Source organism: Scatophagus argus, chromosome 8, assembly GCF_020382885.2.
Source record: "Scatophagus argus isolate fScaArg1 chromosome 8, fScaArg1.pri, whole genome shotgun sequence".
Taxonomy (NCBI): domain Eukaryota; kingdom Metazoa; phylum Chordata; class Actinopteri; family Scatophagidae; genus Scatophagus; species Scatophagus argus.
Window position 1 is genome coordinate 15,497,651 of NC_058500.1, and position 26,163 is coordinate 15,523,813.

The 26,163-nt window shown below is 39.7% G+C and overlaps 1 protein-coding gene across 8 annotated transcripts in view; it reads left to right on the forward strand.

The window, feature by feature from the left end:
* The window catches only part of cntn3a.1 (contactin 3a, tandem duplicate 1), a 73,299-nt gene extending 47,136 nt beyond the window's left edge, over nt 1-26,163 (forward strand). For 7 of the 8 annotated variants that reach the window (XM_046396991.1, XM_046396994.1, XM_046396996.1 and 4 more), the window contains 14 exons: nt 2,675-2,807; nt 4,735-4,885; nt 11,051-11,178; nt 13,998-14,173; nt 16,504-16,621; nt 17,125-17,283; nt 17,471-17,620; nt 18,971-19,041; nt 19,484-19,718; nt 20,912-21,027; nt 21,284-21,470; nt 22,875-22,987; nt 23,733-23,901; nt 24,708-26,163. In XM_046396991.1, the coding sequence (XP_046252947.1) occupies nt 2,675-2,807; nt 4,735-4,885; nt 11,051-11,178; nt 13,998-14,173; nt 16,504-16,621; nt 17,125-17,283; nt 17,471-17,620; nt 18,971-19,041; nt 19,484-19,718; nt 20,912-21,027; nt 21,284-21,470; nt 22,875-22,987; nt 23,733-23,901; nt 24,708-24,799 (1,998 nt within the window). In that variant the 3' untranslated portion in view covers nt 24,800-26,163. The remainder of the gene's footprint in view (nt 1-2,674; nt 2,808-4,734; nt 4,886-11,050; nt 11,179-13,997; nt 14,174-16,503; nt 16,622-17,124; nt 17,284-17,470; nt 17,621-18,970; nt 19,042-19,483; nt 19,719-20,911; nt 21,028-21,283; nt 21,471-22,874; nt 22,988-23,732; nt 23,902-24,707) is intronic. The other variant, XM_046396992.1, reaches the window with a different exon arrangement.

Genomic DNA, 26,163 nt, shown 5'->3' on the forward strand with positions numbered 1-26,163 from the left:
TCAGAAAAGAGTCAAGCATAATTAATGGTAGCCATGAAGTAGACGAATGCCACCATTTGTCTCCATTGCTAAAGAGGTAGTGATAGAGCCACCACTAAGTCTCTGTCTCTGAGGGCTTTTAACAGGGCAGTGGGTACAGAGTAGCAGAGTGTGGCACCGACCCATGCACTTACACAGATCTCTTTCATCTCTTTCATTCCCCTGGGCCTTTGCACTCTGTAACCTAAAAAAAGGACCATCTATCATCTATTCAAAGTTGCTAAGGCTCTCTCTCTGCGTCTCTCTCTCTCTATTTTTCTGTTTCTTTTTTTTTTTTTGGCTCTTCTTCCCTCTCTATCATTCTTTCCCCTTGAACACACATATAAGAGTCCAGTCCTGGCCAAAAAATCCCAGGGACTTATTGTGTTCCACTTGGAAACTGCTGCGTCAATCCTCACCCAGGACCCCCTCTGGCGGCAGCTTTGGTGCCAGGTCAGGCATGTGTCCATTGTGTGAGTGGACGTCAGAAGCAGCCCTATTTGAAGATTCTCAGCAGTGTCACTGACTGATGTTAAGGGACAGTCCTTGTCTTTTCAAGTGGCAGCGTGGTAATGATTCCAGACGATGGACAGACTGGTGGCAGGACCCTCTAGACTACTTTGTCAGTGACATTAAAAGGTCCAGCTACACTCAGTGGGAAAGATCAAGGGCATGGCCAATGAGTGCTGCCACACTTAAATTGACACAACTATAAAAGGGGAGCAGAAAGAAGTGCCAAACCTTGTAAAGGTCAAAAGGAGCAGTGGGAAGAGAACTTTGTCCAGGTGCTGTTATCACTGTCTGTACTCTGTGTAGGCGTTTTTAAAATTGCATGTATTTACTTTTAAACAAACAGCATTTCTTTTTTTGTTGACGCCATCTGTGATACTTGTAGGAGTACAAAATAGCCGACGTGCTGCAGCTCATTCCTAACTAATTCCTCAGAGGTTTGTTTTCAACCACCGTTTGATAATGTTTCAGTGCTATGTTAAGCATAGGAGGGGTTACATCTAGTCACTGTGGGCCTATTAAGACCAGAGAAAATTAGCAGTGTTTCAATTATCAACTCCCTCCCCCGGGGAGAGAAAAAGTGTGGCTAAAGCTTGAATTAGATCAGGCCATTCATCAGAATGAACACAGTTGGCATCGTGGTACTTAAAACGTCCATGCATAGCTCTAATTACCCACCTCAAAGCGGTTTTAGTGCAACGTTCTTGTGTTAACACAGTATATGTGATACAGTTACACCACTAATTGGACTGTTTATAAGCTTTAGCAAAAGAAAAAAAGTATCTTGCACATTTTTTACGTAAAATGGGCCCTGAAACAGAAAACTCAACATAACATCTGCCAAGTTTGTGGTCAGCAGAGAAATGATGTTGCTATGTTTGATGGTTGTTAATGTAATAATTACATTGACCATGACTGTTAGGTTAGTTTAAACAAATGCAAATGCTCCATTCAGCTCAAATAGTTCACATAGTACCATTTGGTTGATCCACAGAAAAACTATTAAAAATTAAGTAAGCTGCACACAGTCTTAAGAGTAACAAAACACAGTGTCCTAAAATAAAAAGGAATGGTAGTAATGATGTTGTTTTGCTGATTACAGACATCAAATGAGTCAACCTGTAATTGCTGTAATCATCTTCAAAGTGTAAAAATGAGCACCTCTATCAGCTTTCCGGCTGAATGTTCATTATATTAACATGATGTTAAAATTACAAGGCAAGACTGGAGGGAATTATGAGGCTTGTGGAATCGACACGCTCACGTATGTCAGAAAATCTTGTCTCTAGTAAGCTTAAAATCTATACTGTGTTTATATAATGGTGGTGTTACATAGACAGTTGTCAGTCCCTTTTTGGGATTAATGTCAGATTTGCACAAAGCATCATCCACTGCCGCCTCTCAGACAGCATTTTAAGGGCCAGAATGGCTCATGTGAGTCTGAGACCAGTCACTGTAACCTGTTAACATGCTGTTTGGACAAACACTGAGGATTTCATCTTACTTTCTCAACTGATCAAACTTATCTTTTAGCTGCACTAATCATTATTTTATATTAACAATGGATCAAATAACTGCATGTGATGTTAATGGGGTTATTGTAGTGCGAAACCAGAGGGAATTATTACCTGGTGTATACCACCTGCCCAGCAACAGCAGACAGACGCAGTTAGCGACTAGCTGGAGACCCAGATATCTCTCTGGAGTTACTGGAAACCAAACAGCTCAAAAGATGGTCTATATCGAACATGGGTGGCCAGACATGCGGCTTAAAATGAAGGCTAATGTCGCCCCATGTATATGATTTATATGTCAGTAATGTGTCATAATATGTCTTTTTGTCGTTTAGTTTTTTTAGATTTAAATATTAGCATGGGTATGGGACAGAACAGAGATGCAATATGATGTTAACAATGCCTCCATTAACTATGGATTAACTGAGAGTCTAAATATTATATATAAGGAACAAACGAGGTCTTGATTAGATGTAAACCTTGTGCTCTACTGGAGCATATTTTTGCTTCAGAGGCATCTACTCAAGCCTCCCGCTGACTGTTCACCTTGTCCAAACCTGTTTAGTGTTCGTTGTCAGCAGATTGCATTGTGAATCATATGCATGTTGTGTTGTGTACGCATGTGTCCGAAGCAGGACAGGGTTCAGGCCAATAATGGAGTGCTGACGATCAGCAGCTTGAATCTGGCCGACATCGGTATGTACCAGTGTGTGGCAGAGAACAAGCATGGCCGAATCTTCACAAACGCTGAGCTCAGAGTTATAGGTAAGTCCGAACACGCATGACGTTGTTGATTTCTTTAAACACTTTCAGTGGATTTCTTCTCATGTCATCTCTTTAGATGGTACATGATATACACTTAAATTTAGCATAATGAATAATTACAAAACCTGCCAAAATAAATATGATACCAGTTACCCTGGTGGAGGCACTATGATTAATGGTTCACATTTGAGGCCTTATCTCCTACACCCACAATCACACTGGCAGAACATTTGCTACACAAGTCTGCAGTTTTGCAAGTTGAATCACCAAGATAATTTTACAGAGATACTTTTTCCCCAATGCTAATTTTTATCATTGTTCTATTGAACAACATTTAGCGAAAATAGCTGTGAAACACATCAGAAGGAAAAACTCAATCTTCTCCCTCTGTTTAAGTTAAGCACAAAAAAAAATGTTTCAGCTCTTGCTTCTGTGCTTCAGTGAAAAAAGGAAAAAAACATTTGTTTTTACAGTTCTTTCATCAGTAATTTGCCTGAAAGTGCACCCCAGTTCTGCTCTCATAACCAAGTGATCATATTGAATGCTGGTATTCAGCCCTCAGCTGGGAAACAGGAAATGACGGGTTTGCTGGGAGATGGACATTTGTGTGCACAGTGGCAACTTTTTGCTTTGTTGGTAATATATATTATTATTTAAGTAAATAAAAAAAATCTCCTGATTGTCTTTCATCCAGCACTTTTGTGCTTAACATTACAACATTTAAGCTTTCAATTTCTTCTGTAATTTCACAGCCATTGTTATTATTACCCTGATGTAATTCATTTATTGGATATTGGACTGATGTCTCAGATATACGTACCAGTCCAGTTTGCATAGTCTGATGTTTTTTATGTCCCCCCCTGGCACTAATAACAAAGAAGCTGGTAGCCATGAATGCTAGCGCTGTGTTGAAGGGCTGGACAGGGCAACGCTTGCCATGGGCAAACAAATTTTGCGATTGAGCAAGTGAAATGCCTCATGCAATTATGCGATTAAGTAAGTGAAAAACAAATGTGATGACTAATGTGAAGTTAATGTGATCTAACTACGTACTGCACTGTTGGACGAGAGCTTTTCCAGTTAAGCTGCATACAAGAGTCTGTCTCACCTGAAACAAAACACCAGACTTGTACTTTGATGTGTGATTTTAGCATTATTACTGACAGTGCTATGATGGCTAAACTTTTCTGATTTTTATCATTTACATACCATCGTCATGATATCTGTATTATTATGCAGTAGCAAAAAACTTAACTCAATTTTATTGAACCTATAACTCCTTCCGGCTTCTGGCTTGAAGATGAGCTCATACAAATCCATGTATTATGAAAAACAAATATGACAAATATCTGTTGTGCTGACGGAGGAAACGCTGGCATTTCACACAGATAACTGTGAGGTGCAATTAGTGTGTGCATGTAGCACCAAGTGTGTTGCTGTGTATGCACGTGCACTAGCATGCATTGGCAAATGTTCAGCTGTGTCACTGGCGCCAGGCTGCGTGTTCACTTTGAAGAGCTTTCTGCTGAGTCGGTGTGCATACAAAGCAGCTTCAGACGACGGCGCCTTAGTAATTAAGGCCTAAAGCAGCAGCAACAAAGCCTCCCTCTCATTTTGCATTCCCTCATTTTGTCTCGAAGGCCCACAGCTTCATTCTTAATGCATAATGTTCACCTAAGGAAAATTAATGGAATTGGAAAAACCCACCTTCTTTCAAATAAAATGTTTTCTTAAAAATGATGTACCATGTCCAAATGTCACTCTGTCTGTGTGTGTACAAATGATGTATGTAGAAAGAAGAGGATGTTAGAGCTGACCTGCCCTGATTTTTTGCTCCACTTTTTTGGCTCTGTTTTGTCTTCTTCTTCTTTATCTTCTGTCTCCCTCACAACCCTTACATCCTCTTTCTTTCCCCTCTTCCTTTTAGCCATTGCTCCAGATTTCTCCCAGAACTGGTTGAAGGCCCAGACTCTGGCCCGTCAGGGTGGAGATGTTCTGATCGAATGCAAGCCCAGGATGTCTCCTCGGGGTGTGATTTCTTGGAGGAAGGGGAAGGAAGCCTTGAGAGAAAGCCACAGGTACCGAGTTTCTTTATGTGGAGCAGTAAGCACTGTGTGTATGGGAGCATTGCTTAGTTTGTCTGTTTTACTTGCAGAATAGTATTTCATCGACTTGTTATTTTTTTTTTCCCTGCTTGATATTCATGGTGACAAACTGCAAAGAACAGAACCACAGTGTGACACAATACAATTTGAATTGCATAACACATTCTGCTCTCCACCACTTTCCCCCTGCTATCTGCATTTCTTCCCTGAACTCCATTGTACTTTGCTCTGCTGGCTGTGCTCAGACCTAGTTTCTGTACTGTTTACTTGAAGTAATTGGCCGTTCGTAGACTGCGGCACTTGGATCGATGGGCTGATCCATCAGCTCATTAGCAGCCTGGAGGGTCATTAGAGCACAAGGCAGACGATGATCCAGGCTACCATTGAGACAAGGAAGAAGCAGGTGAAATTCCCCAAAGGACTGATCAATGGTTAGCTGAACAACACACATTCTTGTGTGATAGTGGTGGTGACACCAGGGGAACTGGCTCAACACCTTGTTTTATTAGAAATCAGGTGAAGTACAGATCAATTCAATGCCTCTGTGTGCTCGAGAGGACAAGAAAATGGAAAAACAAATGTCAGTCAAACAAGAGAAACCGTTTCTCCCCCGAAGACGTAATGTTGTAGTCAGTGATTGATCACGGTCATACTGTTTCTTCTCACATGGCAGCAATTAGGGAGATATGCAGCAAATGGTACAAGGGAATTTTAAACAACGTAGCCATCTTATCATTGAATCTCTCACAAGCTTGAAACATTCAACAAGATTTAATTGGGATGAACTGAAACACCCTGATGTGCTATTACACGTGTAATTGCTGTTGTCAGGAAAGGTACCAAGCAAAGTGTAATTTTTTGGGTTGGTATGTTTTGAAACTGTTAACTTTCAGGTGTTCTTTCAGATTTGTATAAAACACAGCGTGGTCCACAGAAATCACTCGGTGCATTTTCACTTTGTATTTGATAGCATCTTTATTTTATGCTGAAATTTACCAGCAGGAGATAAGGCACACCTGCCGGCACATGCGGTGACGTAGTGGGGGTCCAGATTTCTCATTTGATATGGGATTAATTGTTCAACTGGCTCAGCAGCTTTTCCATACTCACACACTAGGATATTCATCCTCACCACAGTGGGAGTGCAGCAGGTTTACTCATCTCACTTCCCCCCTGTCAGACAGTATGTGGGGGAAACTAAAGGTGCGATCTGATTGTTAATACTGCTGCCAGGCCGAGATGTCTTGGTTACAGGATGTTTTATATGAGGTGGAGTAGCAGAATCAGCACCAAGGTTATGTGTTGCAAACGCCTGCTAAATGTAGAGCCCAGTCTGCAGATTTATCAGCCTCTTAAGTATTGAAAGGTAAATGCATCCATACTGCAACGTGCTTTAACCATAAAGACGAGATTCCCCATTTGAGATTTAAAGTTACAGCCTTACCCTGAAGTAGGTGAGTTGCATACAAGATGTTAGGCACTGACATTATTGTAGCATTTCTCTTAAACCTATTCCCCTGTTCCTGGCTCGTTAGCATTTAATTTCCTCCATATCAAAATGGGGCTGCTACCAATGCTATTACAGCTGTGGCACAACACTAATCCATCCCACTGGCTCAACTAAAATACCCATAATTCCTTCTAATCTTCCAGGGATAATGTTTTCAAGGATCTGGAGCAGGAGAGAACAAATCAACTAAGAACAAGGCCGAATCTGATTACTTAATGAAATCATGCAATGGTGATATCAGCTCATATCCCAGGCATGTATAACAAGATAGCCCTATAACAAGGTTGCAGTGCACTTATACATGGAGCCATGAGGTTAACCATGAAGTGCTTATCCTAATTTAATTTCACTGCTGACCATTGCCAGCAATTGTTAAATGGATATAGGCTATAGCTCTTAGGAATGTTACCTTTAGACTGAACCACTGTGTTTAAGATTGTTACTCTAAGTGATATACGTATTGCTTCAACATATAATGTGAGTCGATTTATAATCCCGCTACAACAACAGCAGCAGCTTTCTTAATGTTGTGTCAATACACAATGTGTATTGCTGTTGAAAGAAATAAGCAGTACTAGAAAATTCTGCAAGTTCCTAGTAATATACTGAATTAATTATGTAATCCTTCTGTAGTGGTTAAAATAATGTTTTTCATTTACAGCCTTTTAGTTTTTTTGGTACACCGTGGAGAGGCTTTTAGATTAGAGACGGTAGCTCACTTTAACACCGGCCAATAAGGTTGAAGAAAAGTGTCTGTTTACTATATCACATTGTTCAAATTTTATGTACCCCACAAATTTCCTCAATACCTTAATTGCTCCGAGGCAACCTTTGAGAGAAAAGGGAACAAGGTGAAAGAATTTTAGACAGCCAATGCTCCTTATATCTTTATCTTTCACTGTTCCTTTGTAGCTTTGGTGAGGAGGAAGCCTGACTACTACACAGTTTATCCCTTTGACATCTCATATCCATAACTCTTTGTTATAGTCCATTACAAAGGAGGCCCTCAGTTCAGTTAGGAGAATATATCCCCGGCTCCACAGGGAATGGACACTGCGGAAGAGGCTAATGTATCTTAATTCTTCCAGCCTTTAAGGCACTATAGGTCATTTCTGATCATTTTGGAAGATTCAGGCTGCCTTCAAGGGATCTTTGACATAGAAGCATTTAAGTTCTTCTTTCAAACCAGTTATGTTTGAAACGCCAGCTCAACTGCATTAGACTGTTGTTCCGTTTCAGAAGGTAAGATGGGAGCTTCTAGTGAGGAATTGCAGGGCAGGGCATTTATCAGCAAGGTATTTAATTTGTGGAGTTCATATGTGGTCAGGAAATTGCTCTGAAGCCATGGCTGAAAGGGAGTATCAAAGATGGGTGGAATTTAATTTGACCAAACTGGCGTGGCTTTTCTACTTTTGTGAAAAAGTTGAAGCTGCAGCATTTCGTCCTTTGAATGCATCAAAAATGTCAATGACACACATTTCTCCAAAAAGCATTTAAGGTCTACCCAGCATTGTAGATTTCTTTCTGAGACAATGACTCTTCAGCGCAAATATCAGAACATGTGGCATAGATCATGAACATCCGCCTTTTGTTAAGCTGAATGTATCAGAATTTAAGTCCAACAACTGTATCACATCATTAAAATCATAAGTCCAGGCCAAATGAATTATAAGTTCAAGAAGCAGTGGCTGTCTTGTTAGCTTGAGGGAATTCATTTTTAACTATGTGATATTTTATTGATCCCTGTGGAGATTTTTTCGTCATGTCTACCCCCTCTGGGGGGATCATGGCTGGTTGAGACTGTGTTGCTTCGGGAAATCTCAGCAAGACACAGGTTTGACTTTGGTGTGACAACTGAAGGCCTGTTTCTATTATTATTTCTATTCTCTAGAGATCTGCAACACACAGTGATGATCAGGAAGGTTGATTGACCCTTAATTGACTTTGATGTTTTCTCTAGTGTCTTGTCAGTGTACTGCTGCAAATATATAATGCACTCCCTCCTTAAGTTTCATCCCTTCAGTGTTTTGAGATCTTGATATGTCAACTGAATATATTTAGTGTAGATGGTCTGCTTAGCTTTATCTGACACTCTTGCTGAGTAGCTGAGTTTTACACATTTCTGTCACCATGGAATGATAAAAATGTAGTGACACTCTGAAAGAGGTTCAGTCCACACCACAAGACGTGAAAATAGATGGCAGGACCTTTTTTTCTGTAGATAACAAGACATCAACATTCAGGTTGTCAGACAAGCCAAGCCTCAACTATAATTAATAAAATTACTAGAGAAAATACAGCTATATAATACACACTCACAGCTTACACTTACACAAGCTGACACGTCTTTATTAGGATTAAGATTTTAACCATATTTATTTCCGACTGTTTATTGTGAAAAACAAGATAAGGGAAAACAGCTATTACTCTATCCTGAAAGCACAATAGAAGCACAATTATGAAACAGGAGAATGCAGGCAGTAAGCTACAACTTCAGTCACTCTGTCTTTTTACGGATGCGATAGATTATGTCCAGTAATTACAGAGATCAAATGAGAGAGAACAAGGAAAATGTGTTTTCTTAAGCAGCTGAAATGCTTTGATAACAAGAAAAGACAAAAGGATAAAACATGAAATGAATGGAATAAATACTTCAGTGATGCAATATAAAAAGTTAATATAAGTGAAGTCTGATTTTTTTTTTCTTTCTTTTAATGAAACAAGGGTTTGAAAGGAATTGCATTATCTGCACACTGAACACATGAACAAATCCTTTTAGCTTTTCAGCATGTGGCCAGTTTTTCACCACAGCGAGGGAATGCTTTTTTGGCAGTACGGATAAAAAGAATTAATCAAGCCGTTTATTTTTTGTTATTGTGTGCCTCAGTCACCTGTGACCCTGTCGTTCTTTTCACTTCTATAAAGTGTTTGGTCGTCCCAGGCGTGTGTGCAGCTCACCAAACAAGTTTCCCACTTAAATGTTACTCATCTTTTATCCATTATCCGTGACTTTGCTCAAAATGCATTAAAAATTAGGCAAAATGAATTCCATTTTGCATATTTCTGTACATGTTCTTTTTGCACGTTTTTTTGTTCTTTTCTTTTTTTTTTTTTTGTACACCCTGTATTCAAGGCCTTGCTGCTTTTAAGGACTCAATCCCCTGAGAGGGAGAAGGGGCTCCTTTCTCAACTTAGAACCTGCTATCCTCGTATTATAAATAAAATAAAAAATTGTAGTCATTGCTTATAGTTAATGATAATGCTGTGATTGTTTGAGTTGAATATGAGTGTATTAGGTGAAATGAAGAAAACTAAGCCCATGAGTGAATTTAATTGTTGCTCTGGGATGAAAGAAATGAAACAACCCTGCAACATGAAGGGGTAGACTGGAAGCGCTCTATTCAAGCAGTGCCTTGCAGCTGACTTATCTTTCATATTTGGCTTTACGTCACTGAATCATCTTGTTGACTGGTGAAGTAGCAGCAGCAGCAGCGCACTCTCTCCGTCACAGCAAATCTGTCAGCCTTGACTGATGACACCAACAGATGAAATGAGAGTCTCTGTTATTCGCTGATGCAATCTGTCATAGAGGTTCCAACTTTCTTTCATTATCACACAACCAGAGAGGTCGAATTGTTTTGGGTTTTTTTTTTTTTTGCTGGTGAAATTTCACCGAAATATACAGTACTTTAGTGGATTAAATCTGAGTACTGTTTGGGTTGGGTCTTTGTAACAGTATAAGTTGCTGTTTCCACTTTCCACTTTGTTTAGTTATTTAAAAATAAAAAATGTTGTCGTGTTAGAAATGAACAGCTACAGCACTCTTAGCAGTAATTGCATGTCTTTATATGAACCCAACAACACAAAGAACTAAATCATGTTAGAGCTGCTTTAAAAAAAATCTGTGTTTAATTATTTAGTTCTCTGTGAATAATTTTTTAATTATTATTTAACACTCATTTTGGGCTTCAGCTCTGTTAACCTTGTCGGAGGGACACTTTTTTGACATTATGCTGCTTCTTACTGGTGTTTTTTCAGCAGATACATGCTATGGTGCTGGATTACCTTTTTCAAAGTGAATACCATAGATTCCTGTAGTACAGTATGTATATGTGACAGCCATTCTCTTTGGCAAGAGCCAAGTTATATGGAAAATCATGATCCTGTTAAATTTTAATGTGTTTATGCCTGCTGGAGCAATATTTTAGCACTTACTATACACTGAGTATGAGTGGGTCTATATCATTCTGTTATTTAGAATCTCCCTTGATATCTCCTTGAACTAAAATGAGACCTCCCTTCCCATAAAGTGATCTCACACCCTTCTTATCAAAAGGGTGCTGAGAAATCATACTGTAACTCTGTAACACTGAGCTTCTCCTTATGTCACACTAAAGCACAGGGAGCCAATTAAAATTCACTGAGATGAACTGCAGGCTAAAGTTGAAATGCTTTAGGACACAGCACTTGCTCATTAAGTAAGGGTGTTTGCACATTTTGAATGTATATATAAAATGACAGCCATGCAAGCTTTCACAAGCAGTGAAGATTTCAGTTTTAACTATATTAATGCAACACTATATATATAGTCATTATTCATTCTATATGTCTACTCTTTTTATCCACAGAGTTACTGTGTTGGATAATGGGAGCCTACGGATTTCTAATGTCACTAAAATGGATGCTGGACTCTACACATGTGTTGCCAGAAACCAGTTTGGAGTAGCGAGCAGTGCTGGCAGCCTTTTGGTTAAAGGTAAAATATTATTTTCTTGACATGGCTTCAAACATCAGCTCTGATTGGGTTTCTGCAAATGGCAGCTTGATGCTGCTTGTTTATTTTTTTATTTCATCCTGATTAGCTGCTTCCTTTGTCAACAGCTGCCCCTGCACAAAAAATACAAAAAAAAATAATACACTTACAGTAAAACGGTACAATGACAGGAATACCAAACATGTAACATTCAAGGCATTAAAAGCTTGTTTGCCTCGTGTCATGTATTTTAGGAATGAGATTGTTCAAAACGGTGATGTAATTTGAACATTCATTTGTTATCCAGCCCTTGTAATAAACTAACACATAGCTTATGGCTGTCAGTATTATAGACTGACATAAAACAAATGATCTGGCAGTCTGCTTAACAGCTGTGAGGCGCAACCGACCAGTGCTGCATCTAAAATTAACCAACAATGACCCTGGCTGTTGACGAATAAACAGTGAAGCAGAGTTAATATAAAGACTACCCTCTTCTTACCTGACAGATACACCTCCCAATTAACTGATTGGCAGTGGCTTGAGGAAGCGAGACATAAAGCTTATTGCATTCACGCAGCTCAATGTTTAATTCATGCTTTTTTGTACGGTGGCTCACAGCCATGCTCGGTTTGTTTAAGATTTCGGTCCATTTAAATCACACACTTCTGCAGTGCAATACATTTTTTAGGTCTTTCTAAAGAGCAGAGTCAACAACAGTGCTCTATTAAAATGCCTTTTGGTGATTCCTCTTCACAATCTTTTTGAATTGCAAATTGGCTTGCACAGAAGCCCAATTTTGCTTTCTTTTTCCCCCCACAGCCTCTTTACATGTACAAATGGAGCTGTTACACAGTGTACTGTATGTATGTATGTGTATTTAGAATATTGGTCAGAGATGAAATGTATAATATATGTTTATTCATGCACTGTGCTGTACATACATCAAGACACCATTTTGTCAGCAGCGGCTGCAGTGCTTAAATAAAGTTAAAGTTAGTAAATAAATACTTTGTCTGCTGATTAGGACTGCATACTGAAAATATGTTTTTCAATTGATTTGTTCTTTAATCTTCACAATTTGTCTTGATTAATTATCAGGTTCCTTTTTTAAATTTATATAACAATGCACAACCCAAATATAAGAATCTGTAATGATGATGACAGAGAAAAGCAGGAAGTCCTCTATTCTAAGCAGTACAGTAAATGTTTAACATCCTTGCTTGGTCGTGACGTAAACGAGTGATTGACCAATTTATAAAATGTATTTAAATTGTCCACTTTTCTCTAATCATGTTAACCAGTTTGTAAGTGAAGCTGTGAATGATGAACCCTTTACCAGGGATGTGCTGGACTTCAGGGTTGTGAGCAGGGTTTGCTTTTCATGCTGTTGTTGAGTTCGTTCCTTAGGTTACAAATAAAAGTTGATATCAGCCGCCACTTCATCCCAGACTTGTTAATTCAGCTTCACGGGAAATAAAGATTTACCGATTAATTGTTTGGCTCATTAACTTGTGTTGATAGCACGTCTTACAAACAAAAGAAAAGTGACTGATGGCACCTCAAATTGCTGACTTTAGGAATAAAATTGATTAAAAATACAATTGTTCCCACCTATATATTTTTTTTACAGTTCTTTTGATAAGTTCCATATTTCTTTATTAGTTTTTTAGAGGTTAATGTTCAGCTCCATATTTATATGTTAGGTATTTCTTACTTTGTTTGACATTCAGTTCAATAGTTATCGTAATCGTTTCCCAGAATGTCAGATGTAGTCTGCAGCCGTCTTTTTCCTGCTGCTAACTATTATTATTATGAATTTACTATGAATGATCACTTCCTCAGAATGTGGATATTCAGGCATAAACAATACATCCCAGCAATTCTTATGCATTACACTCCAGCACACATCAATAAAATCAGAACATCTCTTTTTGGCTGTTTGAAAAATATGGTCATTTGCAGGTCTTTACAGAATGAGGACTGCCTTACACTGAGCACTGTGTAGGGAATGAGGGAGCCAATTTGTGATTTTTCCTTCGAGCCATAACAGGAAATGAGCGTGACAGATTTGCAATCGGAAGCAGAAAGTTTTACCCCTCTCATTTTGCTCCTTGTGCCAAACTCTCCTAAGACTCACCTGGAATGCACTGCCATGACCATTCGCTGCTCCTTAGGGGTTGTGAGATAAACAAGCCGACTTGTTTTGACAGAGCCGAATATAGACCTTTACTCCCCCTGACATGCTGCATTGGCTTGCCTGTCCATTAGATGCTTATGACATGCATGCATAATTCACAGTGGACTGGTGTATGGGCCTCTCAGCCTCTGCTATATTCTCTGCACTGCGCTGTTGTTGAATGAGACACCCAGTCGAGACGGACCAAAGATTATGTTGATGCACACCATGCTGAGGCTGAAATGGGATGGCTTTTTGTCTCGGCACAAACAAAACCAAATTATAGGCTTGATCTGACCTGCCGTAATGGTTGAGTTTTTTTTCTTTTGTGTGTTTATTTTTCCCTTCTTCTTTGTTGTTGTTTAGTGATATATAAGAGCATACTCTGATTTATGAAACTCCAAAGAAAGAGATCCAATATAGCCTCACTGACAGGCTCGAAAGTAATTTATTTTGTTTGGTTAACATGAGGGACAGGGTTTTGGTGGTGGACAGGATTTGTCAATGTTCAGGGAGCATAAAGAAATAAAAACAAGCTTTGTATTTCTATGCATATAGCAGACAGTCTGGACAAACTGGTAGAAGGTATATCTACTTTAAAAGAGGAAAGATACTCTGCTGATACGGTTCTCTCTGTTTATAGAGCCAACTGTGATCACCAGTCCAGCGGGTCATCTGGACGTGACTGTCGGCGAGAGCATCGTGCTGCCCTGTCAGGTGTCTCATGACCCCACGCTGGACCTCAAGTTCACCTGGTTCTTTAATGAGCAGCTCATTCATTTTGGAAGCCACTGGGCATATTTTGAAAAAGTTGGTGGGGTAAGCGCAATAATGTCTTCAGATCTTTGTTTTCAGGGTAAGATCTGAAGAAGATCATATGTTTTGCTGCTTAGAAGTTGCACATGAACATTCTCCACATATATCTGAAGCAGTGGATTCTTGTGTTGATCGAGTAACATTTTCCAAGCTAAAAAGAAGTATTTCTCTAGCTTCTTGACAATCTGTATGTTCCCACTTGAACACGGTGACCCTGAACAGTTTACCACTTAGATCAGCTTCCAGTCTCTGAAGAGAGGCTTTAATCAATGGCGTATGTGAATAGTTACATGTTCTTTGTAATACTCAGAATGCCTTTCTCTACACACTTATAGACAGATACAGTAGATTAAAGTGACTTGTAGGAAAATTAGCCATTCAGACTCCTTTACAATGATTAACACGTTTGCATCTCATTTCTCTATGGCTTAATTTCAGCTTTATCTTTTCAAGAGTAATGTATTAAATGCTTGCTTGTGATGAATGATACAGATTTTTTTTTTTCTGACTGAACAAGAGGGCTGTATCTTTGCCTGTTCTGCTTGTTAATAACACCCTCTCCATTGACAAGAGCAGCAACCCAGTAATTCATTATGCTATGCTCAGCCATGCATTACATTTGATCATCTTACACAAAATATTTTTCTATTTTAATTAGGAGGAGCGATTATGAGGTCTCGACTTCTTTATCACCTCTTGTTGGTTTTTGGCATTCAGCATGATCATTAACAATAACGAGAGTTTTATGATTGCATGCAGCCCTATGGTTCATTTAAACACTTGACTCCTCCACACTGAACCCCCACTGACATGTTGTGGTAGAGAAACTATCGACATATTGACGGTGGATGGTCACAATACTTAACCATTCCTGATATATTTGGGTCATGCTTTTCTCTATTGATAGAGTCTGTTGTGAAGTCAAGGAGAGTGAAGCTTGTAGCATGGATTGGCTGTGCTTATACAACAGCATATACACCAATCAGCTGCAACATTAAAACCACCTGCTTGATATTTTGTAGGTCTGCTCTGACTTGTCAGGGGAAGGTTCACAAGACCTCTGGGGTATTTTGTGGTCGCCGGCATCGGAATGTTGGATGGATCCTTTGATATTTTCCAATTTAGCATTGAAACGAAATACTTAAGTCTGCTGGCAGAGAACACCTGCAAGTGTTAAACAAAAAAATAAATATATATTGCAATATTTACACTGACCTCACTGCTGGTGAAAACCTCTTTTCTTGTGAGTCTAACAACAATTAGCAGCTCCACTGCTTCAAACAGAGATATGCTCTGCTCTGTCTGCGTTTTGTTGGGCTAATTGTCACCGCCAGAGCTGTACTCACACTACTGTAAAGGCTGTATTGATAAAATTAATGGACTCATGGTGTCTATCCGAAAGAAAAAGAAATGTTTATCTGAAATTAAAAACACTTTAAATACAAATGTGTAGAAACTCAATTATTCTTTCCAACTCGAACAAGTTGCCAGTTAAATTTAATGGGAGGGGAAATGAAAAGACAGACTGAAAGATGCACTGGCAGTGTGAAACACAGTCAGAATATTAGTGTACACCTTTTAATAATTTCATATTAGTTTGGATTTTACAAAAAAAATATATAATCCAATGCCAACTTCAAAATCATGATGCCTCAACATGTAGCTTTTTGTTTTTCTCATAGTCTCATTTGATTTAAAAAAAAAAACAAAAAACTTTGAGGTTCTTTTTTTCTCGCTGTATATAAAATTTGCCAGAGTGAGAGATCTGTGACGCATTAGATCTTCAGTTATATTATTTGAATGATTGCAGGGAGTTTCAAAGAGTGAATTACTTGCAGTAACTGATTTTTTTTTTATCTCTTTAGAATGTCCCTGATTATACATCAAAATAATTATCAAGTCTCATCCTGTTTCACAGTCCGAGTTCACTCAGACTTTTATAGATGAGACATCAATTTAACATTAGCTGTAACTTTACAGTTCAAAGCTAATAATGTATTTGGCATTGAGGGGTTGTCTGTAGAGTAAATAGAATCAGAGTGAATAAAAGGACTAGAGCTGAAAGAAGCTTTTTAATTCCTCACAAAGAGCTGTCCTCGTAAATGATCATGAAAACTCCAACCCAGTCATTTGGCGTGACCCTGGACTTCTGTTGTACCTTTCCCTTTCATAATGTAATAAAGTGAATACCAAAAGAAATCACTTTGACATTGCATTTGTTTCTGCAGTTCTTTGAGTTCATTTAGCAACTTTAAAATTCTGCCTTGTGACTTTTTCCCCTACTCTTTTTTTTATTATTATTATTCCTTGTTCCTGAACGTCTGCGCTGACAGCGCTCGGCTGGTGACATCATGATCCGGAACATTCAACTGAGTCATGCTGGGAAATACACGTGTGCCGTTCAGACCAAAGTGGACAGCGTGTCCATAGCCACTGATGTGGTAGTCAGAGGTAAGGATGTCCCTCACACCGCGTGTTGTTCTGTCTTACACATTGCCACTGTATCCGCATCAAAGCTGATGTGCACCCAGTGAAAGGTTCACTTGTCCTCCATTTTTAGTCTTTTTGGACATACACAAATTAACAGTATCAACCACAAACCCTTTGCTCACCATTAATGTCGTTTTCCTGCACAGACATTGTAATAGTCTCCTGTTAAATAGTAAAACCGACAAACCTTCCCATTACCCCTCTATATCACAAAGTGAATGAAAGAATATAAACAAGATTACTGTGGTTTTTACTTAGAATATCCTAAGATTGTTTCATTTGAATCTTGAATTTGAAGAAGTTAAACCATCTAGGCATTCATAGAAAAACAAAAGTCAGAGAAAACTGAATATAATTCTTTGCCCACCCAGCTGTTCACATCCCCATTCTTTTGTCTCTTAACTTCATTAATCCTCTGTATATGTCATCCGCTATGAGTGAAATGTGGCTCCTCATTCTTCCAGGTCCCCCCGGCCCCCCTGTGGACTGTCATGTGACTGAGATGACGGAGACCACTGCCTCTGTGTCTTGGGGACCTGGAACGGACAACCACAGCCCCATCCTCAGCTACACCATCCAGGCCAGGACTCCCTTCTTTCTCGGGTGGCAAGCCGTTACCACTGGTAGGTTGCTTTCATCTGACAGTCCTTGTGTAGGTCGTGTTAAAGTCAAGTTTACTGAGTTGGTAAAAAAAAAAAAAAAAACACCACACAGGAAGTGACAGTAAATAACACATCACCAGTATGGCTAACATTCAGTGGCAGATCTCACAGGGCTTTAATGAATGGTTATTTCTGTGATGTCTCTCAGTTCCTGAGCTGCTAGGGGGGAAGCAACTGTCAGCTACTGTCACTGACTTGAGCCCCTGGGTGGAGTACGAGTTCAGAGTCCTGGCAACCAACAGTATTGGAACAGGAGAGCCCAGCAAACCCTCCAGAAAGGCCCGCACCAAAGAAATGCGTACGTATCAAAAGCTCCTGAGATTTCTCTTTCAGCCAGCGGTGACACAGATTGTTTGGAAATTATTCATATTACAGGTAGAGTTGTCCTATTTAGTCCTAGTCCTAGTTAGAACCCTTCAAAAAACTTTATTGTACCATGGTATTTCAGACAATTTTCCATGTGGATCAACCAAATTCACAACAAATACAGTGATGCTCAGCTGCTTCAACAAAACCGTTTCACCTGCATGGAAAATACCTGAAACAAATGCAGTATGTTTGGTTTAAAACAAACATACATAAAATCAAGTCAGTGTAGTACTTCCCTACAAATACATCCAGGTAAATGTCTGTGCATATGTATCTGTGTGTACATATGCATAGATAAGTACACACGCACAGTAGCAGTTCTGCACAAACATAAAAATATGAGGCATTGTATTATCTCATAATGACCAGCCCAAGAAAACACCCTCTAAACGAGTGCAGGTCAGTACTTACTGGCTTCATCAGGAGCTTGGATTTGAGCTTTGGATGTTGTATTCGTCATGCTGCACATTAAACAGGGGAACTCCAACTTCCAAAAAGTTTGTTTACAGGTCTTGTGGAGTACTGCTGCATTTGTGAATAAAAACATATTAAATCATTTGCGGCTCCAGAGGGAGTTGTGGAAAGTCTGATACACACTTAGGGCTGAAGACTACAAGTTTGTAAATGAAAAAGGTCAGAAGAGAGCTTACCTGGCCTTAGTGGCCTGCTTTTCGTGCCTGCTCGAGGCCAACAGCTTTTATTTCTTTTTCTGAAAACTGTTCATGAGTCCAACAGTGCTATAGGAGGATACTGCAAAATCAGAGGAGTACTCATAAATTTAAAGGCATAATACGCAGGATATTTTGGTTGCTGTTTGTAAAAAAAAAAAAAAAAAAAAAAAACATCTTTCAAAGTTTGCTGATCCCCCACAGCTTAATGATGGAGAGTTAGAGGGAGTGAGTGGTGGTCAAGTGAGTTATGTTGTGAATGAAGAGAGAGAGCAGCAGTTAGAGGAACAGAGCGTCAGAGAAATAAAAATTGTGTTTTTTGGTTGTTGTCACAGCAGTTGCATTCTAAAACATAAATAAACACAACCAGACCTCTGCACAACCTTGTGGATTTTGTGTGAATAAACAAAGAGTCGGCTTCATGCTGCCTATCTCTGTTCAGCTCACAGCGACGTGCACTTCTTTTTTTTTTCTTTTCTTTTTTTTTTTAAGGAAATTGCTGCTTATTATGCCTTTAACAAAGATCTAACTCTTAAAAATGTTGGATATGTTCAATTCCAAAAACTCTTTCCATGTAATAATGAGTGCTGAAACTGTGCTTGGTCTGTTAGTTCCCAGAGTGACTCCGGCCAGAGTGAACGGCGGTGGTGGCGGACGTTCAGAGGTGGTCATCACTTGGGAGGTAAACTTGTACTTACATACATTAACAATTCTGAAACATATATGAAATGTTCGATATAAACCTGTTTAAATTGATACTGGTATCAAACACAGCAGTAATTAATTATTGACTTGGACACTCAGTGTTGGTATATCTTTAGTTTTTGCTTCGTTTGGGATTTCTGCTTTCACACTGATTGTTCATTTCTTTTAATTTGAAATTGGAACATGAAGTACAAGGAATGAACTGTACGGCTTTGTTAGGATAGTTCTATTTTACTTCTCCGGAGTATAAAAGCACTTAACCAGACAGAGTTTATGCACAGCTTCCAAGTACAGTACCACTCTCAGCCCTATTCCTCTAAGTGCCCTAATACATGCATAACTACATTTCTTTTAGGTATTAATATCTTTTAGATCAATCATGTTGAGTCATCCCTCTGAGTCATCTCATACCTCCTTAGCCTGTTCCTGAGGAGCTGCAGAGCGGTCCGGGCTTCGGCTACGTGGTGGCTTTCCGCCCACTTGGGGCGCAGGGCTGGATGCAGGCTGCCGTCACCTCCCCGGATGCTTCTAGATATGTCTTCAAGAATGAGAGCATCCCTCCCTTTTCCCCTTACCAAGTCAAAGTCGGGGTTTACAACAACAAGGGAGAAGGTCCTTTTAGTCCAGTGACCACTATCTACTCAGCAGAGGAAGGTGTGTACTTTTACAACTTTGTAGCAAAGCATGTGTTCACTTAACCCTAGGAATGTAAAACACTAACACTGTCAGTAATTGCACACTGCAGCAACAGATCAGATTAGTTTTAGTCTCATTTTTGCAGATGTGATTTAGTAATTGTCAGTTTAAACACTGACTATAGACCAACACTAGCAATGTTCCGTGTAGCATGTATGGAGTCTGAAATCCTGGTTCCATACACTTTAAAAGGTGGTGAAGAACACATTTTCTCAAACTGTTCCTTGCTATGATCGATGTGGGAAAGTTGCTGCGGTTGAAACAGCTGTGTGATTTGAATCTGATCTGTCCTCACCCACACAGTCCAATGAAGTAGATCAGATGAGTTTTTGACGCCAGTAAACTTTTAATAAGTGTTAATGAACAAAATTTGAGCTTGAGTCATTGCTCATTTAGTCGTAAATATTGAATTTTATAGAAAAGTACTTTTTCAGGGGCTGAAAGGTTATGTTGAGTGAGTAGATGCCTGCCTCACAGCCACTTGCAGGCAGTGGTTGTCTGGGCAGGTTTTGGTTTGGCGTGTACACAAACAACAGAATAGTGTCTGTTTATCAGGAAAAGCAGGCCATGATAACTGGAAGGTAATTGCTTTTTTTTGCTCAAGGTTTGTTTATTGTTAAAAAAAAAAAAAATGGCCACAAAACCTGTTTATTCTCCAAACACACTCATCTTTCTGTGCTGTAAACACATTCATGTATGGGAACATCTTAAGTTTTTAAAGAGTTTCAGGGCAGTGAGGTGATTTCGTAGGGTGTAAAACTTCTTTGGTTATTTATCGGAACATTTCGCCGTTTTCGATAAATGCACATGTTCCCAACACGTTTAAAAAGAAGAAAAATGTGTTTAGATGAGTGCCTTTCCATTATTATTACAGTTTCTTTAACAGTAAATATGCACTCCTCATCTATTTAATGTATTTGTGAAAGAGGCCTCATCTAAGGATCTATGTAACACCACCAGGTTAAGCTATTATACCACACTTTTGAGCACCATGAATTCCAGTGAAAACTATGTTTTTCTGGGTCACTCTGGTGGAGCGCTCACTCCTCTTCACAAGGTGGTGTGGATAGATTGGATGGATCAGCCTGTAAACGTGGGTGTAGTGAATCTGTGTCTTCTTCCTTATACTGAGCATCCTGTGTGCCTTTCAGAGCCCAGCAGAGCTCCGGGGAGGCTGAGGGTGAGAAGTCTGTCAGCGTCCGAGGTGGAGGTCACCTGGAAGCCACTGGCCTGGAGCAACAACCGCAGACGTATCCTGGGCTATGAGGTCAAACCAACACATGCCCACACAACGGCAAATGTACAAATATGGTGGACAGAGCCAACAGCTAGTGAACAATGCAATGACCTTTTTGTATTGTTGTCTATTTAGTTATTCATTCATGAAGTAAACTAAAGTAGATGAGTATGATGAAGCCCTCCAGGGTTCATGTCCACTACAGTACAGTTGACAGATGCAAGATTTAAGCAACAAAGACACCTGCTGATAAAGTAACATCTGTGTATCTGTTGTGTGTTTTTAGCTGCAGTACTGGGCTGAGAGGCAGAAGCAGGACGCAGCCAGTGTGATCAGGACAGTGGGGAATAAAACTTCAGTACTCATCAGGGATCTGGAGGGCAGCAGTACCTATTACGTGTCCCTGCGGGCCTATAACACCGCTGGAGTGGGTCCACAGAGCAACATAGTCAATGTCACAACCAAGAAACCACGTAAGGGCACTCAACATATTGTTTTTTTAGAGAGTTTTCTTTTTTTGCTTTTTCTTTTCCTCTGGTCTATATTTCATTACACCGATTAGATTCAAAGTAGGGAATATTCACTGCATATGAGCACATTAAAGAGGTGAATTAAACATTCTTTCTATTTTCTTTTTTTTTTCTTTTTTCCAAATGTGTGAACAGGTGGAAAAAAATTCCAAGATCATTTGCCCTGGAAAAAAAGCTTTTTTTTCACTTGTCAAAGAAATTCACAGATAAATAAAAAGAAAACTTTTGTAGCTTCCACATTAACATGTGAAGGTTTCTTGTTGATCAGCTGTCCTATAGATTTGTGGAATGCTTAAAACACTGGCACAGTTCAGCCTACTCCTCACTGGGGAACCCTTTGCTACACCTAACACTCTGCACTGACTGGTGTTTTCTCACTCCTAAACTATATATGAATTTCCATCTTCAAGAGGTCTTCTTCCTTCATCTCTTTTATGCACATTATTTTGTTTCTCAGCATCTTCCCCACATGAATGGTTTGAAAAGGATGTCATATAGCCATTGTGGCATATCTGTGATGTAAATGCCAGTTTAATTTGTGGTCACACTGGACAATTTGATATGCAGACTTAGCAGGAAAATGATGTGCTGTTTCCTGCTGAGAGAGATCCCCCATAAATATTAGACAGTTCCTCATCTTATCATCTGACCTTCTTCCTCTGTCCCAATGAGTGCATACACGTGTGTCCTTGTGCGGGCACTTGCAGCGCACACCATTCAAGTGAAACACGTGCCATCTCATGAAGACAGAGCTCCACCGACAGATGTGTAGCCTCTCATGTTTGTATAGGCTAATAAATATCACAGTTATAATACATCTGTTCGACGCTCACATGTTGCTCTCCTCAGCCATTGTCGCTAGAAACATCAAAACATACTTTTCTCATGCTGTTGGACTCTAGGGGCAATGATCCCCATGTTTGAATAAACACTGCAAAAGTGCCCTCTTGGAGTGGAGGCTGCTGTATGTGCCAGAAAATGAGTTGGCCTCCATGTACCTCTAAATGGCTAAGTAAATGATAGTTCTTTGGGATGTAAAACATCTCAGTCACATAAAACAAGTCTAATCTTAATCAGGGTTCGTAATTGTTTCACCATGAATGCACCAGGACTTTCTGCAAGCTGGTGCCGGTTTTAATTATTTTTTTCACCCCCGCCCCTCCAGCAACCCGAGTCCACTGCTCCTCCCCACTCTGTGAGTCACCACTCACTCCTAACAGTGGGGTGATACACTGATAATGGGAAATCACCGTCGTGCTGAGTTGGTTGCAGACTTTTCTGTTTATTGAACGGGTCACTTGTTGTTTTTCCTCCCTCCTCTTTCTCTCTCTGTCCTCCTGCCCCCAGCACCCAGTCAAGCCCCAGTCAAAATTATGTGGAACACTTCCAACTCCAAGGTCATCCTGAGGTGGGACCAAGTGCATGCTCTGGAGAATGAGTCAGAAGTCACAGGATATAAGGTAAAAAAACAAAAAAAACTAAAACATATGAGAGTTTGAAGTGGACTGACTGTAGCTCTGATGAGTGAATGGTTTTATTGTAACATAACAGAGAACGACAGACTGTCACCAAGCCCCTTTATTCCATATGAGTACACTTTTTTACACCGCGCTCATATTTAATTAATAAAGGCTCAGATTTTGCTGTTAAATAAAAACGTGCCTATAATTCATAAACTCTGATGAGCTGCATTTAATTTGAAGGCACAGTATGTGTTTTTTTTTTTTAAACTTATTTTTAAACTTTATTATATATTTCATGTGTTGTGCGGCTGCATTTTAATGAACTTTTGAATTTCCCCACAAATTGCATACTTTTCCTTCAAATAACAATCCTTTGATAACTCCGCTGCACATTATTTTTAGCCACGCAATTTCAGTCGCTCTCAAAAATCAAGTTTTTCAATTGCAGTTCAGCAGGAAGTCATGCTGCACAGTAAAACAGGCACATGTACCAGCAGAGTGAAGCTGCAGCAGAAAAAAACAATTATGATTGATACATCTCTACATTCCCCCTTATCTCTGCTGAAGCCCCTCCTCTGGTGGTCCCACACAGTCATGTGCAGATATCTACAGCAAGATTAATTCTTGTTCGTTTCAGAGGCAGCACATCACATCTCAGGGTGCTGTCTGAAAGAATGTATCTGGAGTGACTGCAGGCCGTGCTTCTTGCTGCTATCGCCTTTTCCCTCTCTGCTCACTGCAGGTCATGTACAGCCAGGACAAACACAGCCGTCCCAGTGTGGTGGAGACCAACACCACCTCTTTGGAGCTGTCCCTGCCAGTCAACCAGGACTACGTCATCCAGATTAAACCCTTCAGTGAGGGAGGGGAAGGCAGCAGCAGCCGCGAGATCACCATCCCAAAGATAGCAGGTAGGAATAATATGAAACATGAAAATACAAAAACATGAGTCTTTAACTGTGAACATCCAAACACTGGTGGTTTGAGTGGATGTGGAATTATTTTGCATCCACTCCACTATAACTCCATTCTCTCGTCTTCTGCTCCCTAAACTGATTTCTTCTGAGATTAGTCCTGAGAACTGATTGCTATTAATCAAAGATCAATGTGTGAGTGTAAAAAGAAAGTCTACTACAATAAACACAATATGTTCTATAACTGCATTACATGTTGATCTTTTGAGGCTGCACCCTATAGACGTGAGAGTGTCTGACTCCTCCGTGATTATTTTCCCATTAAATGTTGGTTCCAACTTGTCCTCAAGTAAGCCTTTTTCTCTTTGAAACTAAGCATGTACTTTGTGATTACAGTTATCATAGCAGCTTATCCACAGACTGAGAAATATTATATATATATAAATATCATCAAACAACCAGATAGGATCAAGCATGCAAAGAATATTACCAGCAGCTGATTGTTTAAGAGTGGACATTTCTTTTTTTAGTCAAACTGCTGCTGTGCCCACAACATGTCTGCAGTCCAGCTCTTTGAAAGTAATAAGCACAGCTTACCAGTGCCATCTGTTGGTATAGTTGGGTACTCACACCATTAGTAGTTCTTTGTGCTTAGTGCGTTCTGTAGTTGGCGGGCTGTATTTATTTATTTATTTATTTTACTGTGATCTTTCACGTGAGACTCTTTCCATACATTTCTAGAACAAACCAGACATTAGGGATACCAGACCAAACAGGTGATGGATTTCTTTTTTATATTTCAGGTTCCATAGCCACAGGTGCAGCCCCGGAGTCTTCTGTATTTCCCATGGTCAACCTTGTGGTGTTAATCCTCACAGTCAGGACTGTACTATGACAAACATCTGCAGTAACCAGGCACTACAGCTGCTGCTTATTAAGAGGAGAAAAAGCAGGTCAAAGACAACAAGAGGCTTACTGCCACATTTCTGCCTGCTCCCTGCCCTGCCCTCCTGTGTCTTTTCTTTCTACAGAGATCTCTTTGTGAGGAGGATTCTTTACCTATACCTTTCTAAAGGATTTGCTGAAAGAAACTGCTTGCTTTTATGGAACTGAAAGGACACATCACTCAACTGCAGTCTCTTTGAAGATATTTCTCTCTTTGCTCCATCTTAGGCAATGGTTACTCTCATGTTTTTAACCTAGGAGGCCCTGTGGTTGTGATGCACAGTAGGATGTGTATATGTTTTCTCTGTGGGACTGTGCAGTTTCTTTTTAATGGATATGTATGTACCTCTGGAGTCTTGATTGGTGATGGGATTTTATCTTACCTGGGAATGGGGGAGGCCTAAAGCACTTACATCACTCATATTTATGTAAGTGAAACTATTTAAGTAATTGTTGAAATCATTTCCCTCCTGTCTTTGAACTATCTTTAGGAAACTTCCTGCACTGAAAGAAGGCCAACTGTCACTAATATTCTGCCAGAAACAGGGAGCTACAGTAATCGTCATTGCTTCATGACAAACCAGAATTTGGGACCTTTGTAACTTTTCCTGGATTTTGGTCGTGCTTTTACGTTACATCGCATTACAAGAAGACCTCAGAGTTGCCATGAAACTGACTGTAACCAAAGGTGTTGACCTATCGAGGTTCAATTCCACCTGTTTTGTCATCGCGAGAAAATGCAGTGTGTACGCCCCAAATATGGCTTCCATTGTAAACAGCAGGCTTGTGTTGAGTAATTGATGTCTTACCTTCCTCCCTCATCCATGACAAGGCGCACTGAGCAGTGTGAGCGGCGTTGTTGTACATTGTATGTATGAAATCCTCAGGTCCCAGATGAGCCTTAAGTCTTATGATTATTGCCCATGTTGTTATTATTCAAAAGATGTTTTATTTATTTCCCCCCTCTGTTTATCCGTATTGTGGTTTGGCTCACTTGTGCTATAATTTATGGATAACTGACGTAACTGTTTGCTATGTTGAGATTTTTCAATTTTGTTACTTTTTAGGTCGTTTTTTGGGGGCATTTTTGGGTTCAGAAACAACATGCCTTTTCTCCTAGGTCTTTCATGATGACCATTGTAATACCGTACAAGTGGCAGTGATGACTGACTTTTCTAACATAGCTTATTACAAGTAGGGATGGTATTTTGCTGTCAAATGCTGTTTGGCATGAGATTGGTCAGTGTATGTACCTACGTTGCTTAGGAAGTCTGAATGAATCAACCGGCTTTTAATAAACATAATGCCATTTTC